This window comes from Pan paniscus, chromosome 5, assembly GCF_029289425.2.
Source record: "Pan paniscus chromosome 5, NHGRI_mPanPan1-v2.0_pri, whole genome shotgun sequence".
In the NCBI taxonomy this organism is placed as follows: Eukaryota; Metazoa; Chordata; class Mammalia; order Primates; family Hominidae; genus Pan; species Pan paniscus.
The window spans coordinates 50,142,286-50,158,145 of NC_073254.2; the positions used below are offsets into that span (position 1 = coordinate 50,142,286).

Below are 15,860 nucleotides of genomic sequence, written 5' to 3' on the forward strand. Positions count from 1 at the left end.
TGGAGAAAAGGAGTGAGGATTATGTAAACAACTAGAATACAGAGAAAAAGAGAAAGCCAAAAACATTTACAAAAATAAATGAGCAAATAAAGAAGCATAATGGCCCAGTTTAGAAGATTATGAGCTTTACTATCAAAATTAGCTTGAATAGAAGTTTCAGTTATTTTGAAATCAAGGAAGGTAGAAATGCTGGAGATACAGACTTGGAAATTATCTGTAACACATAAGAGTTGACAAATAACCCAAGAGTCTTTCCAAGTTCCCTCAGTACATATGGAAAAGATGTCACACTTCTTGGCTTACTTATTCATAACTGTGCCCCGACATATTCATCCACTATTTTCCAACAAGCTATCCCTCTAACCAATTTGGCTTCATCATTTCAAACAAACCTAGAGTATCTCCCCTTCATTATCACTCAATGTTCTATCTGAAATGCATTCTCCCTTCTCTCAACTTATTAATAATAATTTATCAAGCTCTAACAATGTTTACGGAACCATTCTAAGTGTTTTACATGTATTAACTCATTTAATTCTCTCAACAATCCTAGGCGAGAGATCACGTCACTTGCTTAAGATGACACAGTAGCAGAACTAGGATTCAAACACAAGCAGTCTGGCTCCAAGGAGACTGTCAACTTGCTAATTAGTCCTTCAAAGCTGAGATCAAGTTCTGTCACCTTCCTGAAGTTCTCATTTGCTTAGCCTCTTGAGCCCTTAAGTAAACCACTCCTTTGCCACTTACCATTGGATCTAGGTTGTTAATTATCTTTTGTGCATATGTTCTGTCTTTTCTGAGAGCAGGATCATGTCCTGTTCATTTTGTTAACCCTACTTAGAACCTAGCAGAACTTAATAAATATCTGGAACACAGCAGTACTTATTAATGAAACTACAATAGTATTTAATATTTAGTGAAGACATACTAGGCGCTGAGCTAAGTGCTTTACATGTATTGTCTCATTTAATCCTCACAACAACCTTGAGGTAAGTGCTCATTTTGTCCCTCTCGCATGTTATAGTTGAGGAAACTGAGACTTACAGAAAATAAGTATCTTATCCCATACCACAAAGTGGTAGTGATAAGATTCACTGAAGTCTTACACGAGTCTATACCATACTCTAGGCTGGGTGTGGTGGCTCACGCCTGTAATCCCGGATTCTACGGATTCTACAGATATAGCATTTTGGGAGGCCGAGGCGGGTGGATCACAAAGTCAGGAGTTCGAGACCAGCCTGACCAACATGGTGAAACCCCGTCTCTACTAAAAATGCAAACATTAGCTGGGCGTGGTGGCACATGCCTGTAATCCCAGCTACTCAGGAGGCTGAGGCAAGAGAATCGCTTGAACCTGGGAGACAGAGGTTTCAGTGAGCCGAGATCACGCCACTGCACTCCAGCCTGGGTGACAGAGAAACACTCCGTCTCAAAAAAACAAGTCTATACCATACTCTTAATCCCCAGCCTACCACAAAACACCTTGAGGGAAGAAAGCATCAATCCTAACAATTTAATTCAACTTGCACTTAGCAGCAGCAATACTTCAGCATTACTGAATGCTGTGGATTCAGAATTAGAAGTTCAGCTCTGCCTTCAAGAAACTCTCACAGTCCATTATGACTTCAGGATCAAACTTTTATCAGTGCAAAAGTCATCATCATCGAAACTTAGGATTTTAACTTATATTTTAGGGGCAAAATCAAAACAATCCTTGGAATTCTCTTCTACACCATTCCTTCTACCCTCAGGCTTGCCCACCCCCTCTAACCCTAGGACTCCTCTCTCCAGTTGCTGTATAACAGAGTAGAAGGGTCCTATTAATCCTAACAACTATTGGGACATCTGAATTTAAATCAGTAATAGCTTAGACTCAAGGGCCTATTTGATAAATTCCACAGTCATAATGAAATATGGGTAATGAAGGACAGCTGGACAAAAGCAGCAGCAAGAAGAGAAAAAGAGGGATTTGACGTCATAGTGTAAAGCAAATAGAAAAAGAAAAGGCAAGAAAAGCAGGAGAGTGGATACAAATATTAATAGAAGGTGAAAGTAAGGGTCCAGGATAAATTCAGTGGAGAAACATAAATAAATCTAAATCCACTTTACAAACGCTGACACCTTTAATTATTTCTTCTCCTAACCGCTATCGGAAACAGAAAAATATGTATGAGAAACAGCCCCTGAAAAATCATTAACTAGGAACAGCATATAAATTAGTTTTTTTTCCTGAGAAACCACTCATCTTAGAATTTCGGAACTGCAGAGGGACCTTAAGATACTACCTAAAATCCAACCCACTCATTTTATAAATAAAGGCTCGGAATGGTTAAGTAATTTTAACACGCCCAAGATCATACAGCAACTTAGTGGCAACACTCCTGAATCTCATTCCAGTGTCTAGTCCTACCATACCAGGCTTCCTAGGAATGGTTTATTTTTCTTTTTTTTCCACCCTTAATAATCATTAAATTATTTTCTGCATAAGCATTTCCAAATCCCTATATTATCTGTAGTTCCATCAGAGAAAATAATCAGATGTTCTCAATTATCTAGGGCAATATAGTATTTCATTCTCTTATCCCCAAAGTCAGTAATTACTTAAACTGGGTCTTGGTTTGTACCAGGAGGAAATTTTAACATTTCCCAAAAGGGCAGAAATAAGAAAGAAATCTCCATAAACTGACCAAAAACAAGGAAAAACTACCACCCATTTGGAAAGGAATCAGGCCCAAGACCCCTGGAAGCTAGACAACTGCTAGTGGGAAGAACAAAGGAGATCACTTATAATCTCATTTCTATTTTCTCTCCTCCCAACTAAGCTCAAGCTCCTAGCTTTCTGACAAACCAATTCCAGAAGCCTGCAAAGAGAAGGCAGAGTAATGAAATAGAGTGTCACGTCATTTTCAGCGAAGGTGGATTTTTGTTTTGTTTTGTTGTGTTGTTTTGTTTTAAGACGTGGTCTCCCTCTGTCGCCCAGGCTGGAGTGCAGTGGCGCGATCTCGGCTCACTGCAAGTTCCGCCTCCCGGGTTCACTCCATTCTCCTGCCTCAGCCTCCCAGGTAGCTGGGACTACAGGCGCCCGCCACCACACCCGGCTAATTTTTTGTATTTTTAGTAGAGATGGGGTTTCACCGTGTTAGCCAGAGTGGTCTCGATCTCCTGACCTCGTGATCCGCCCGCCTCAGCCTCCCAAAGTGCTGGGATTACAGGCATGAGCCACCACGCCCGGCCCAGCAAAGGTGGATTTTTAAAGGGAACTATCTTGGTCAGGAAATATGAGACATGGGATAAGAGTCTTCAAATAAACCCAAAGAAAAGACCTGTACTTTCTCCCGTAAAAACACTAGAAAGTCCTGAAAATGTGTTATATATACTCAGTTCAGCATTTCCCCTACTACAAAGCACTTGCAGGTATTCCGGGCTGGGGAGAATTCATCCTGGGCCACAATCTGTGGTCTAAGAAAGTCTGCTGCTCAAACTCCTTGAAAAATCATGGGCACTGCCAGCCACCACTATTCACCAGGTTATTTGAGCTGAGTGATTTGGCAATCTTCCATATCACCTTGGTTTAAATATAATTATTACCTAGGTCTTAAAAATGATGTGTCTGCCTAAAGGCTGACTGAAGCCTTTTTTTTTTAATTTAATTTTTAAAAACAGAGGCTCTCTCTGTCATCCAGACTGGAGTGCAGTGGCATGATCATGGCTCATTGCAGCCTCAACCTCCTGGGTTCAAGTGACCCTCCCACCTCAGCCTCTTGAGTAGCTGGGACTACAGGCACGCGCCCCCACACTGAGGCCTTCTCTGGAAGGGAAGAAAGTGTCCTATTTTACATCGAGGGCATATCTTAATTTTGATATGTATGAAGTTCATTATAGACTCGGGATAACATCCTGCTTTACCACATTAACCAAATTAGGACAAGTGTAGTGAAAATCAAAAGGACAAAAAGATAAAGAGACATAAAGTTAGAAACAAAAGAATTTAGTGACTCACTGAGTTTAAGAAGGAAAAGTCAAAATGACCAATAAGAATAGTGGAGTCATTAACAGCTGAAGAGCGAAGTCAGGAAGAGAAGTGTTTTGGCTGGAGGGAGTGGGGAGGGGTCATGTTGGTATACAGCTGCTACAGAGATGGTATTTAAATACATTTCATTTCAAGACATAGACGAATATTGAGACCTCAAGTTTAAACAGTGATGTAGGTTTGGGGCCTAAAAAAGAGGTGGCAGTTAAAGCACTGCAATGATGAAGGTTTTAGAGAAAGAAAAGGCAAAAGAAGAACATTTAGACAATTCCAGTATCTTAGGAATTGCATTCCTAAGATATTACACTAACCAAACTTTCCAGATGAACAGTACCTTATTCTACAGATACGAAGCACTTAAACTAATTTATTCTAATGAAAAGCATAAAAATTAATCCTTCTTTTTCTTTTCCAGGCTATGAACTGACAAAAAGAAGCTAAAGACAAAAACAGTTTCATAATTACCATTTGTCCAAAGTCAATCTCTGAGCTAAAACACAATGTTTTTTATGTTTCTCTACTTATAACAAAATTTCGGGAAAAAACTCAGAAAAAAAATTGGTACACCAATACTACCACTGTTTTATGATCTCTGTGAGAATTTAACAGTTTAAAAAAGCACATGGCTGGACACAGTGGCTCATGCCTGTAATCCTAACACTCTGGGAGGCCAAGGCAAGAAGACAGCTTGAGCCCAGGATTTTAAGACCAGCCTGAGCAACATAGTGAGACTGTGGCTCTACAAAAAAACTTTAAAATTAGCTGGTCATGGTGATGCATACCTGTAATCCCAGCTACTGTGGAGGCTGAGGTGGGAGGACTGTTTGTACTTAGGAGGTCAAGGCTGCAGCATGCTGTGATTTCACCACTGCATTTCAACCTGAGCAACAAGTAGGACCCTGTCTCAAAAAAATATATGAAATACAAATAACCAAAATGTCAGTAATTAATGAATCTGGGGAATGGGTACATGGAGGTTCATTAAAGAATCTGGAGAGGAGGTATATGGAACTTCATTAGACAATTCTCTACGATTCTGTGTATGTATGCAACTTTCATAATAAAAAGTCTAAAAAGGTCTACTTACAGGTATACTTTTTAAATCCTATCTTCAGTTAAGGCTGACCATTCTAAACAAAATTCTGGCAGATACTTTTCAAATAATGTTTTCTTCATTCTCGACTGATCAATTAAACACCATAGTGAAATGGACCATAAAAGGGGAAAAGGCCTATTCTGTCATTTCAGAGAAATATGAACATGTTTATTACATGGAAGAAGTTAGTCCTTTTATCCATGTTGATTGATATCAGACATCTGTCATTCTTCAAAGAATTATGTTTTTGTTGAAAAATATATAGGTTAAATGAGTAAAGAAAACATGGCATACACACACAATGGAATACTACTCAGCCATAAAAAAGGAATGAAATAATGTCTTTTACAACAACTTTGATAAAGCTGGATACATTATTCTAAGTGAACTAACTCAGGAATGGAAAACCAAATACTGCATGTTCTCACCTATAAGTGGGAGATAAGCTATGAGTACACAAAGGCATACAGAGTGATATAATGGATTCTACAGACTCAGAAGAGGGCAGGGGAAAGGAATAAAAAACTACATATTGGGTAAAATGTGTATTACTCAGGTAACAGATGCACTAAAATCTCAGAATTCACCATGATATAATTCATCCATGTAACCAAAAACCACTTGTACTCCAAAGCTATTGAAATAAAAATATATTAAATTTAAAAACTTATAAATAAAAATATATAGGTCACATAACTTTATTATTTTCATAAGTAAAGGCAAAATAAATGTTTATCTTGAATATCAATGATTAATTTATTGAAGCATCTGGTTAGCCCTCCAGTTACTTCAAACATCTTCTACTCGACTATATGACCAAATAAAACAACTTTCTGATGTAGATGGAAAAAAAAAAGATTTAAAAAAATGAACCAGGCCAGGCACAGTGGCTTATACCTGCAGTCCTAACACTTTGGGAGGCCAAGGTGGGAGGATCACTTGAGGCCAGAAGTTCAAGACCAGCCTGAGCAACACAGCAAGACTCTGTCTCTACAATTTTTCTTTAATTAGCCAGACATGGTGGTGCATGCCTATAGTCCCAGCCACTCAGGAAACTGAGGCAGGAGAATCATTTGAGCCCAGGAGTTCCAGGCTGCAGTGAGCTATGATCGCACTACTGCACTCCAGACTGGGCAACAGAATTAGACCCTGTTTCAAAAGAAAAAACAAAAAGAACCAATATCCATTAATTATGCCTAATACTAAATTGTAATGAACACATACTAAAAATTACATAAAATAAGTAGAATTGGAAAGTCGAATTTTTTTAGCCATTATTGTTTAAGCTATGATTTAAATTGATTTAATCTAAATCAAATCACACTATTGAGGCTGTGGGAACATTAAATCTAGTAGACAGTGACAGATTTACCACTTACCAATGATCAAGAATAGTTTAGTTTACAAACACCAATGTCTTTCCTGCCTATGAAAAATAGCACCACCCAAAAACAACAACCAGATTTGTATGCCTCCTCTTCTTTGGCTAAGTTCTAGGATAGTAAAAACTGTTCATGTCTTTGCAACAGCTAGCACATTGTAGGTATACAACTCTTTTAACAGAAACAGTCACAACTTCCAATTCCCAGAAAGCTATTGCTAGGTTTCAGTCACATTCCCTAGGTGACATGTGTAGGATAACAAAATAAAGCAGGTTTTCCTTGTAGGCAGTTCTACCTTGAATCGTTTTGAGGATCCTGTTTCTTCTAACAGAAACATGTCATGAGTCTTTAGTGAAAAGCAGTATAAATACATATACATGAAGACAAAAGACAGTCAACGATTCTTTTTCTCATCATTATTAAACCACTGGTTAATTCCTAACTGAGGTATTTCATGTTTTTTAGATAACAAGATCATCCTAATTTTCAACACGTTTTTTAGCTTTCTTTCCTTTATTAAAGTAAAATTTACATACTATAAAATCTTAAGTTTGAATCAATATGTTTGAGTAAATGTATATAACAATTGGCAAAACTGGATAAAGGTATACGGAAGCTCTTTGTACTAGTCTTGCAACTTTTCTGTAAGTTAAAAATTACATGAAAACGAAGTTACCCAAAAAGTATATAACTGAATTGCCATCACCCAAGTCAAGCTACAGAATATTTCCATCATGCCAGAAAGTTTCCTTGTGCTCCTTTCCAGTCAACCACAACCCCTACCCAGAGGCAACCACTGTCCTGATTTCTATCACCATACCTTAGTTTTGCCTGTTCTTGTATTTTTCATAAATGGCATCATAAACACTTATACATACTCATCTGTGCCTGGCTTCTCTTGCTATGAACAGTATTTCTGAGATTCATCTATGTTGCTATGTGAATCAGTAGTTTATTCCTACTGTGAAAAAAGCTGCTATGACCCAGTCTTTTTGTGGGCATATATACTTATTCCTCTTGGTACAATAAGATTTCACTGAAAAAAAGTTTCGCATATAAATATGCCTGGGAAATAAGGCAGTATAGATAGATACTGCTATACACACATAAAACATATAGCAACCATATATACCATTATATATAATGTAAAAAAGATATTTGATATTTATACATATGTGTAATATATGTGTAATACACACACATACATAAGCTTGAATAATTCTGATCACGCCACTGCACTCCAGTCTGGGCGACAGAGTGAGACTCTGTCTCAAAAAAAAGAATTTATAAAGTTCATAGTGAAAGTAAATCTAAGATGGGAAAGATGAGCATCTCAATTTTTCTAAGTTTATGTCTTAACCTAACAATAACTCAAAAGAGAAACAAGTATCTCTCCATGTAAATTACCCTGTTAGGTTTCAGTGAAACACCTTTTCTCTTGTAACAAACATCTCCTCCAAGCTAGAATTTCAAAACAGTGTTACCATCCACTAGGTAATAATTTTTATGCTAGCAACAAAACCCAAAATATGTGTTCAGATTACAAGACTGTTTTTATTGTCTTGCTTTTTTAAAAAAGTTAAACATGGAAAAACTTAATTAATTAATATCTAACATGGGTAAAGAACATTCCATGCTCATTCAGAATATATTCTGATGCAGACTCAATCTCTAAGATGTTTTCTCCATTCCAAAAAGTAACCTATCGCAGCATTATGTCCATGACTGGGACATCTTGACTTTCAAATTCACTGTGCAATTTTCAGCTAACAATGGAGGAGGTTCTTTAGTTTCCAGAGATAGGAACACTGAGAAACAAGTACAAATCTAACTTTTGAAAAGATCAGTCTGAAATTTGCAACCCTGCTTTTGATAATGAAATGACCATTTTCTGGGGACTCCTCATTTATAACATCTTTAAATTGCCAAGATTAAAACAGAATGCTACAAATGATTCTAGAAATTTACAACTGCCCACTTAGGATTTGCAACTACAAAAGGGAAAAAACAACCCTCTTCCAGTCTGATTTTTCTTCATCTCTTATTCTTCTTTCCAAAAAATGAACAATTTCAAAAGGATACAATTCAAATGTACTACATTTTTAAGCCAGGCATGGTGGCTTGGGCCTGGGATCCCAGCACTTTGGGAGGCTGAGACAAGAGGATTGCTTGAGCCCAGGAGTTTGTGTCGAGGCTGCAGTTAGCCACCACACTTCAGCCTGGGTGACAGAGCAAGAAACAATCTCTTTAAAAAAAAAAAAAAGAAAAAAAAGTATATATATATATATATATCCCATTTCTTTTTTAAAAAAAGGTTAAAAACATACGTCAATCTCTTTAAAATGTATGTATGTATCTGTGTGTGTGTATATATATGTCTCTTCCAATCTTTTTCTTAAAAAAAGTATAGAAATATATATCCCAAGCTCTTTCTTTAAAAAAAAGTGTGTGTGTGTATATATATACGTATATATATACACATACGTATATATGTATATATATACGTATATATGTGTGTGTGTGTGTGTATATATATATATATATATATATATATATTTGAGACTGGGTCTTGCTCTGTCCCCCAGGCTGGAGTATGGTGGCTCACTGCAGCACTGAACTCCTGGGCTCAAGTGATTCTCTTGCTTCACCCTTCCAAAGTGCTGGGATCACAGATACAAGCTACCACACCTGGAGAACTTTATATTTTTTGTAGAAATGGGGTCTTACTATGTTGCCCAGGCTGGTCTCTAACTCCTGGGCTCAAGCAACCCTCCTGCCTTGGCTTCCCAAAGTGTTGAGGTGTTGAGATTACAGGTGTGAGACATCATGCCTGGCATATATATATACTTTTTTTTTTATTGAGATGGAGTTTCACCGTGTTGCCCAGGCTGGAGTGTAGTGGCGCAATCTCAGCTCATTCCAACCTCCACCTCCCAGGTTCAAGTAATTTGCTTGCCTCAGCCTCTTGAGTAGTTGGGACTAAGGGCATGCACTGCCATGACTGGCTAATTTTTTTCTTTTTTTTTAGTAGAGATGGGGTTTTGCCATGTTGGCCAGGCTGGTCTCCAACTCCTGACCTCCTGGCCTGGCCTATATTTTTAATCTTATAAAACATTATCAGAATTTGGACATTCCTAGGCTGGGCATGGTGGCTCACACCTGTAATCCCAGCACTTTGGGAGGTCGAGGCAGGCGGATCACCTAAGGTCAGGAGTTTAAGACCAGCCTGGCCCTGGCCAACATGGCAAAACCTCGTCTCTACCAAAAACACAAAAATTAGCTGGGCGTGGTGGTGTGTACCTGTAATCCCAGCTACTCAGGAGGCTGAGGCAGGAAGAATCGCTTGAACCAATGGAGGTTGCAGTGAGCGGAGACTGTACCGCTGCACTCCAGCCTGAGCAACAGAGCAAGACCCTGTCTCAAAAAATAATAATAATAAAATAAAGAATTTGGACATTCCTTAGCTTTCACAGATGTGTGACTGTTTACTTAAAAACCCATTATTTCACTTTGAAAATACATCATTTTCATTTTTCCAGTAATTGTATCTTTTTTTTTTTTTTTAAGGCAGGGTCTCACTCTGTTGTCCAGGCTGGAGTACAATGGCTTAATCACCGCTCACTGCAGCCTCGACCTCCCAGGCTCAAGTGATCCTCCCACCTCAGCCTCCCAAGTAGCTGGGACTACAGGTGTACTCCACCACACCTGGCTAACTTTTGTACTTTTGTAGAGAGGAGGTTTCACCATGTTTCCCAGGCTGGTCTCAAATTCCTGGGCTCAAGCAATCCACGCGCCTTGGCCTCCCAAAGTGCTGGCATTACAGGCGTGAGTCACTGCACCTTGCCACCTTTTTCTAAGAAGAAAAACAGCCTTGATTAAGCCTTGATTTTGATAACAAAAATGACAGCAATTCCAAACAACTACAATCACAATTTTCAATATCTTTTGACTGATTGTTTTAGAGAACTAAAATAAAATTTTATTCTTATTTTTTAAATGTTTTGATTCCAGACCAAGGGTAAAAAACAAATACAACAAATATATAGACCCCACACTCCCTCTGGTGGACCTTCACTTTCATTAACCAAATGTTTTCCAAGAGGCTATAAGTAGGCCTGGCACTGTGGCTCGCACTTATAATCCCAGCACTTTGGGAGGCCAAAGCAGGAGGATCACTTGAGCTCAGGAGTGGGACACCAGCCTGGGCAACATAGTGAGACCTTATCTCTACTAAAAATTAAAAGTTTTAAAAATTAGCCAGGTGTGGTGGTGTGTGCCTGTAACCCCAGCTACTTGGGAGGCTGAGATGGGAGGATCACTTGAGACCAGGAGATTGGGCAGGAGGATCTCTTGAGCCTGGGAAGTCTGCAGTGAGCCATGATGACACCACAGCACTCCAGCCTGGGCAATAAAGCAAGACCCCGACTCAAAAAAAAAAAAGACTAGAAGTAAATACTAAATTAAGCATAAAATGTAGGTTCTCAAACTACTATAAGAAGTACAAATTATTTTGAGTAGTGGAATTTTAGTGTTCTAAATATTGTTAAAATATCCTTATTAATCTGTTAGTAACCTGCTAGTACATATGGCCCCACTGTAAATTATTTTAGCCAGTCTCATTTGGCAGTACTGTCTTTTACATAGTAAATAAACATCTCATTTGCAAATTAAATTACACTTAAGTGGTTATTGTTTTAAATCAATAGTTATGTGACATACATACCACCACCACCCAGTCGCTACTGAATGTAGATTTAATTTTCTTTATACTTTTGGGGATATGATGTCAGAATTTTAAAATGCACTAAAATGTACTGCAGAAAAATTTAGAAATATAAAATACTTAAAAAACAAAATCTACTAATCAGCTAAGTTGTAAAGTTCAAATAGTTTCAGAATTATAAAATGCAGATATTTGTTAAACATGAATTACAAAATTTAGTGTGCCAATATGTATAATATAGATTATTCTTTAGGAATTATGAAAACTTATTTTAATTAATGGTCTTTAGAGGAATTCTTCATGCCAGGTACAGCAAGCATATTACTGTTAAATAAAGCAATACTAGGCTAGGCGCGATGGCTCACGCCTGTAATACCAGCACTTTGGGAGGCTGAGGCGGGTGGATCACCTGAGGTCAGGAGTTCGAGACCAGCCTGGCCAACACGGCAAAACCCCGTCTCTACTAAAAATACAAAAATTAGCCGGACATGGTGGCGCAGGCCTGTAGTGCCAGCTACTCAGGAGGCTGAGGCAGGAGAATCGCTTGAACCCGGGAGGCAGAGGTTGCAATGAGCCGAGAGTGCGCCCTTGCACTCCAGCCTGGGCAACAAGAGCAAAACACCATCTCAAAAAAAAAAAAAAAAAAAAAAAAAAAAAGCAAAACTAATGTCTATAATAGTGGCATTTGATCTAGCCTCAAAATTAGTTGTTTTAATGTAAGCCCTTGTTTTCTGTAGCTTCATTTATTTAAAAATGCTTACTATCACCTCCAAACTCAAAAGGAGTTATACCTGAGGGTAAATGGCTTTAAAAACACTCCCAATGTTTATTGTGTGGATTTGAGAATTCAACTTATGCTTAATTTTTGAAACTGAAATTGTAGTTGATAATTTTATGATATCATCTATTACAAGTTAAAGTAGAGAAAAATCAGTAATTAAAATATCTAAAAACTAAATTTTAAAATGGGCTTTTAATTAAACCTAAAGTTAATAAAACTTTAACTTTTATAGTTAAAATACTAAAATACACTTATATGTAAATAAATTTATGAAATGCAACTTTACTGTATGTGGTATATATACATACATCATCACAGAATAAGGACAATAAACAACTAATTATTAATAGTATTTTATATATTTAAGTACACTAAAGAGCAATTATATAAAAGATAAAAAATAATGGAAGCTACAGTCTTATCCAGTTCCTTACAACTATTTACATAGAATAAGCCCTCCGAACGTGAGGATGAATTATTGTTCAACCTATCCACACTAAGCATCAAAAAGCCAACTTAGCTTTTAACAGCAGTAACTTCTTCTACAGGTATACAAACAGGATGTTCTTTCTTCTCCAGACTAATTCATCCTAAGCAGAGAAGCCTTTAGGAAACTAAACTGAACCCAAAATATGCATTATTTTCCAAGAATAAACAGAAAACCAAAGATTTAATAAGTTGCCTAATGCAATATTTTAAGTTTTTCATTTGAACTGATTAAAAATATGTTTTAAAAAAGAAATTCACCCAAAATTCCCATAACTAAAAGAATTAAAGACTCAGAAACATACAAAGACCTCATAGCTTGTTATGGAGAAATAAAACAATAAAGACCACTATATTCTTTTTAATCTAAAATAGTCACAATTATTGGTTCAAGAGTTGATGGTTCAATGGCGAACTCTTATCAGCTATTAGCTAACTGTAATTACCTTGGCAAATAAGTAAAATGACCATTCAATGAATAATAAACTAGCATAATTAAATCAAGATTAGCAACTTTGTTCTTAACTTAAACTTAATCTCCGAAGTATAAATCTTACCTAATACAGATATCAACCAAGACACATTAGAAGAAAAAAACTGGGTAACTAAATAAAGTGTTTCTCACAAATAATGAGTATTAATAACCCTCGTTTAAAAAATGTCATTTGTATAGAATCTCTAAATTGGTCAGGGCCATAATTGCAGACTGTCAGGCAGAGGTCAGCTGGGGGAGAGACAAACAGAAAATGGTGAAGTGAAAGTATGACAATAAAAATTTCCCACCAGAATAAGAATTTTTTTCAAGTCGATTCTTGGCTTTTGATTCAAACACCAAGAGAAGCAGCTCCCTTTAGAGAATTACTTTATAATTCTCTAAAGTAAAAACCCTTATGGAGGAGGTGGATAGAATCCCAGACTATTAAAAATACTTAACCAAAATATGCTTTAACTTTTCCCTTGTCCACAATCTAACAAAATGGGAAGACAATGAAAATAAACACTCCTGTCTACACTCAGAGAGGCAAAGAAAGCTCCCATTCAGTAGTAAGCCTTATTCCACTGGAAAACATACTCCTGAAAAGTAAATCCAAAACCACGAGCTCAAACTGCTTCATGCAGAATTTACTGAACGGCGGCCAAACGCTGAACACACTGTCCTGAACCACACTGAAGGGTATCTACAATTCTGCATCTCCGCTTACAACTTGAAACTTACTACGCTTTCGCCACCACTGCAGAACCCGATTTTAGAGACTACGATGGTCCTGCCGGTTCGTTAATCGAAGAAAGCCACTCTACACCCTGACGCTCGTAGTGTCTTTTTGGTAATACTGGTTTTTGACTCTTATACTGTGACCGGTGCACCTTTTTGGACGACCAATAAGGCGGAAGGCGTTTTCACGTCCCAGAACAGAAGAGCATAAGGAGCCCTGGCACAGCGTTCAGCCGCTTCGGTATGGCCTGGGAGTGACGCGGATCACCTGTTAGACGGCGCTGCGCGGACTCCTCCACAAGCGGCCGACAGCGGCGATGCGGTTCCCCAACGCTTGTCCCGAGGCGGCAGGTGAAGGCGGGGACCGCCCGTCCACACCTGGAGCGCGGCCACCCCGCCACCATCCCCTTCACAGCCCCGCCAGGTGGGCGAATCCGCCCCGCGCCCGCGGCGTCCCGGCGCTCGGCTCGCCCTGGGGTCCGGTTGTCCCGGCGCCCGGACCCGAAAGCGAAGTTTGGCTCCCGCCCGCAGCGGTGCCGGCTGAGGGTCCGGCCGCCTGTCCGGGGAGAGCCGGGCGCCAGAGACCGGAGGCGGAGCGGGACCTGTCATCCCGGGCGGGAAACAAAAGCCCAGTGAGGACGGGCGGGCGCGACCCGCCTCGCCTCTGCCGGGAGAGGCCGGCGGGGGCGGAGAGCGGCGCCCGCGGCCACTAGTCTCCGCGCCTCCCGCGGGGAGCACCGGCCCCGCGGCCCCTGGGGCGCGGCGAGGAGCGCCGCAGTGGGGCCGAGGCCTCCCGCGCGCTCCCCTCGAGGCTTCCGGACCCCGCTCCCCCGCGACACGCGGCTCCTGGGCTGCGAAGCCGCGTGGGGGTGGGAGCTGAGGCAGCGAGTGCGGCCGCGGCGGGACCTGGAAGGAGGGCGTTCGGCTCCCGGTGCGCCGCGGCCGGCCGCCCCATCTCCGCGGCCATGGCGCCGGTACCTGTCGCCGCGGGGGCTCGCCGACTCCGTCACTCTCCGCCTTGCCCGTGCTCCGCTAACCCTTCAGCCCGCCCAGCAGGCCGCCCGCGCGCCGGACACCGCCGCCCGAGACTGGCAGCGCCCGCGAGCCGGCCCGAATCCCCGGGGCAGCGCCCGGCGCCGTCCCGCCCCAGCCGGCCGCAGGACCCGCCTTCCATAGGGCCCCGGGGCTGTCAGTCCGCCCCCAAAAGGCGCGCGGGCTGTCGATCCGCCTGTCCGGATTGGTGGCCGCGCGCCGTCCATGCAAATGAGGCCCCGCCCCCATCATTTGCTCCTCCACCTCCCCACGCCAGCCCACGTGTCTGGCCCTTGCCCTTTGTGGGGGCCATAGAGAAGGGATGGTGGAAACTGACACCCCCTCACATCTCTTACCTCCCGAGAAATTAATGCCTAAGCAAGCTAGTTGACTTCCCATCTGTATCGTCTCTCTGAAGGCACTGCCCCTCCTATCTGTCCACAGGGCCTACCTAGAGGCTGGAGAGGGGCAGGCCAGGCTGTTTGTTAGGTCAGCTGGCCAGCTTAGCCCTAGGAAGCAACCCCATTAAGTCTAAGATGCCCAGTCGGGACTGGGGAAATCCCACCTCGAGAACCAATTTAGCAGATATCACCTCCCTCTGGACACCCAGTGACTGTAAAGACCATACTTTCTCTTGGCTTGCTACCTTTCAAGCAGGAGATCCCAGGAGATTAAAACAGGAAGAGGCCTTACGGCTGAGTTCGGCCGGGTGGGGTGGCTCACGCCTGTAATCCCAGCACTTTGGAAGGCCGAGGTGGGCGGACCACGAGGTCAAGAGATCGAGACCATCCTAGCCAACATGGTGAACCCCCGTCTCTACTAAAAATACAAAAATTAGCTGGGCTTGGTGGCGCGCGCCGTCCCAGCTACTCGGGAGGCTGAGGTAGGAGAATCGCTTGAACCTGGGAGGCAGAGGTTGTAGTGAGTCGAGATCACGCCACTGCACTCCAGCCTGGTGACAGAGCAAGACTCCATCTCAAAACAAAAACAAAAACAAAACGGCTGAGTTCTTCCGCCAACTCCGAAAGGTAGACTGCCAACCAGATGGCTACCTCTGAGTTACTCCCATAGAGATGCAGGAGCTGCACCTGGGCCTTAGGGAATCTCTAATCAACTC

At 41.1% G+C, this 15,860-nt stretch overlaps 2 protein-coding genes across 4 annotated transcripts in view; both read right to left on the reverse strand.

Moving 5' to 3' along the window:
* Nucleotides 1-14,850, reverse strand: part of FKBP5 (FKBP prolyl isomerase 5) — a 115,480-nt gene extending 100,630 nt beyond the window's left edge. Inside the window, exons 1-3 of one of the 3 annotated variants that reach the window (XM_055113507.2) lie at nt 14,690-14,841; nt 6,024-6,275; nt 4,813-4,929 (exon numbers count right to left, since the gene is read on the reverse strand). The gene's annotated coding sequence lies outside the window, so the exon portion shown is untranslated. Of the gene's footprint in view, nt 1-4,812; nt 4,930-6,023; nt 6,276-14,689 lie in introns of all 3 variants that reach the window. The other 2 variants (XM_034961928.3, XM_055113509.2) reach the window with 2 other exon arrangements.
* LOC134730551 (collagen alpha-1(I) chain-like) overlaps nt 1-14,970 on the reverse strand; it is a 43,097-nt gene extending 28,127 nt beyond the window's left edge. Inside the window, exons 1-2 of the mRNA XM_063605090.1 lie at nt 14,788-14,970; nt 13,980-14,689 (exon numbers count right to left, since the gene is read on the reverse strand). Coding sequence (XP_063461160.1) covers nt 13,980-14,689; nt 14,788-14,970 — 893 coding nt within the window. The remainder of the gene's footprint in view (nt 1-13,979; nt 14,690-14,787) is intronic.
* Between the last annotated feature and the right edge of the window lie 890 nt (nt 14,971-15,860).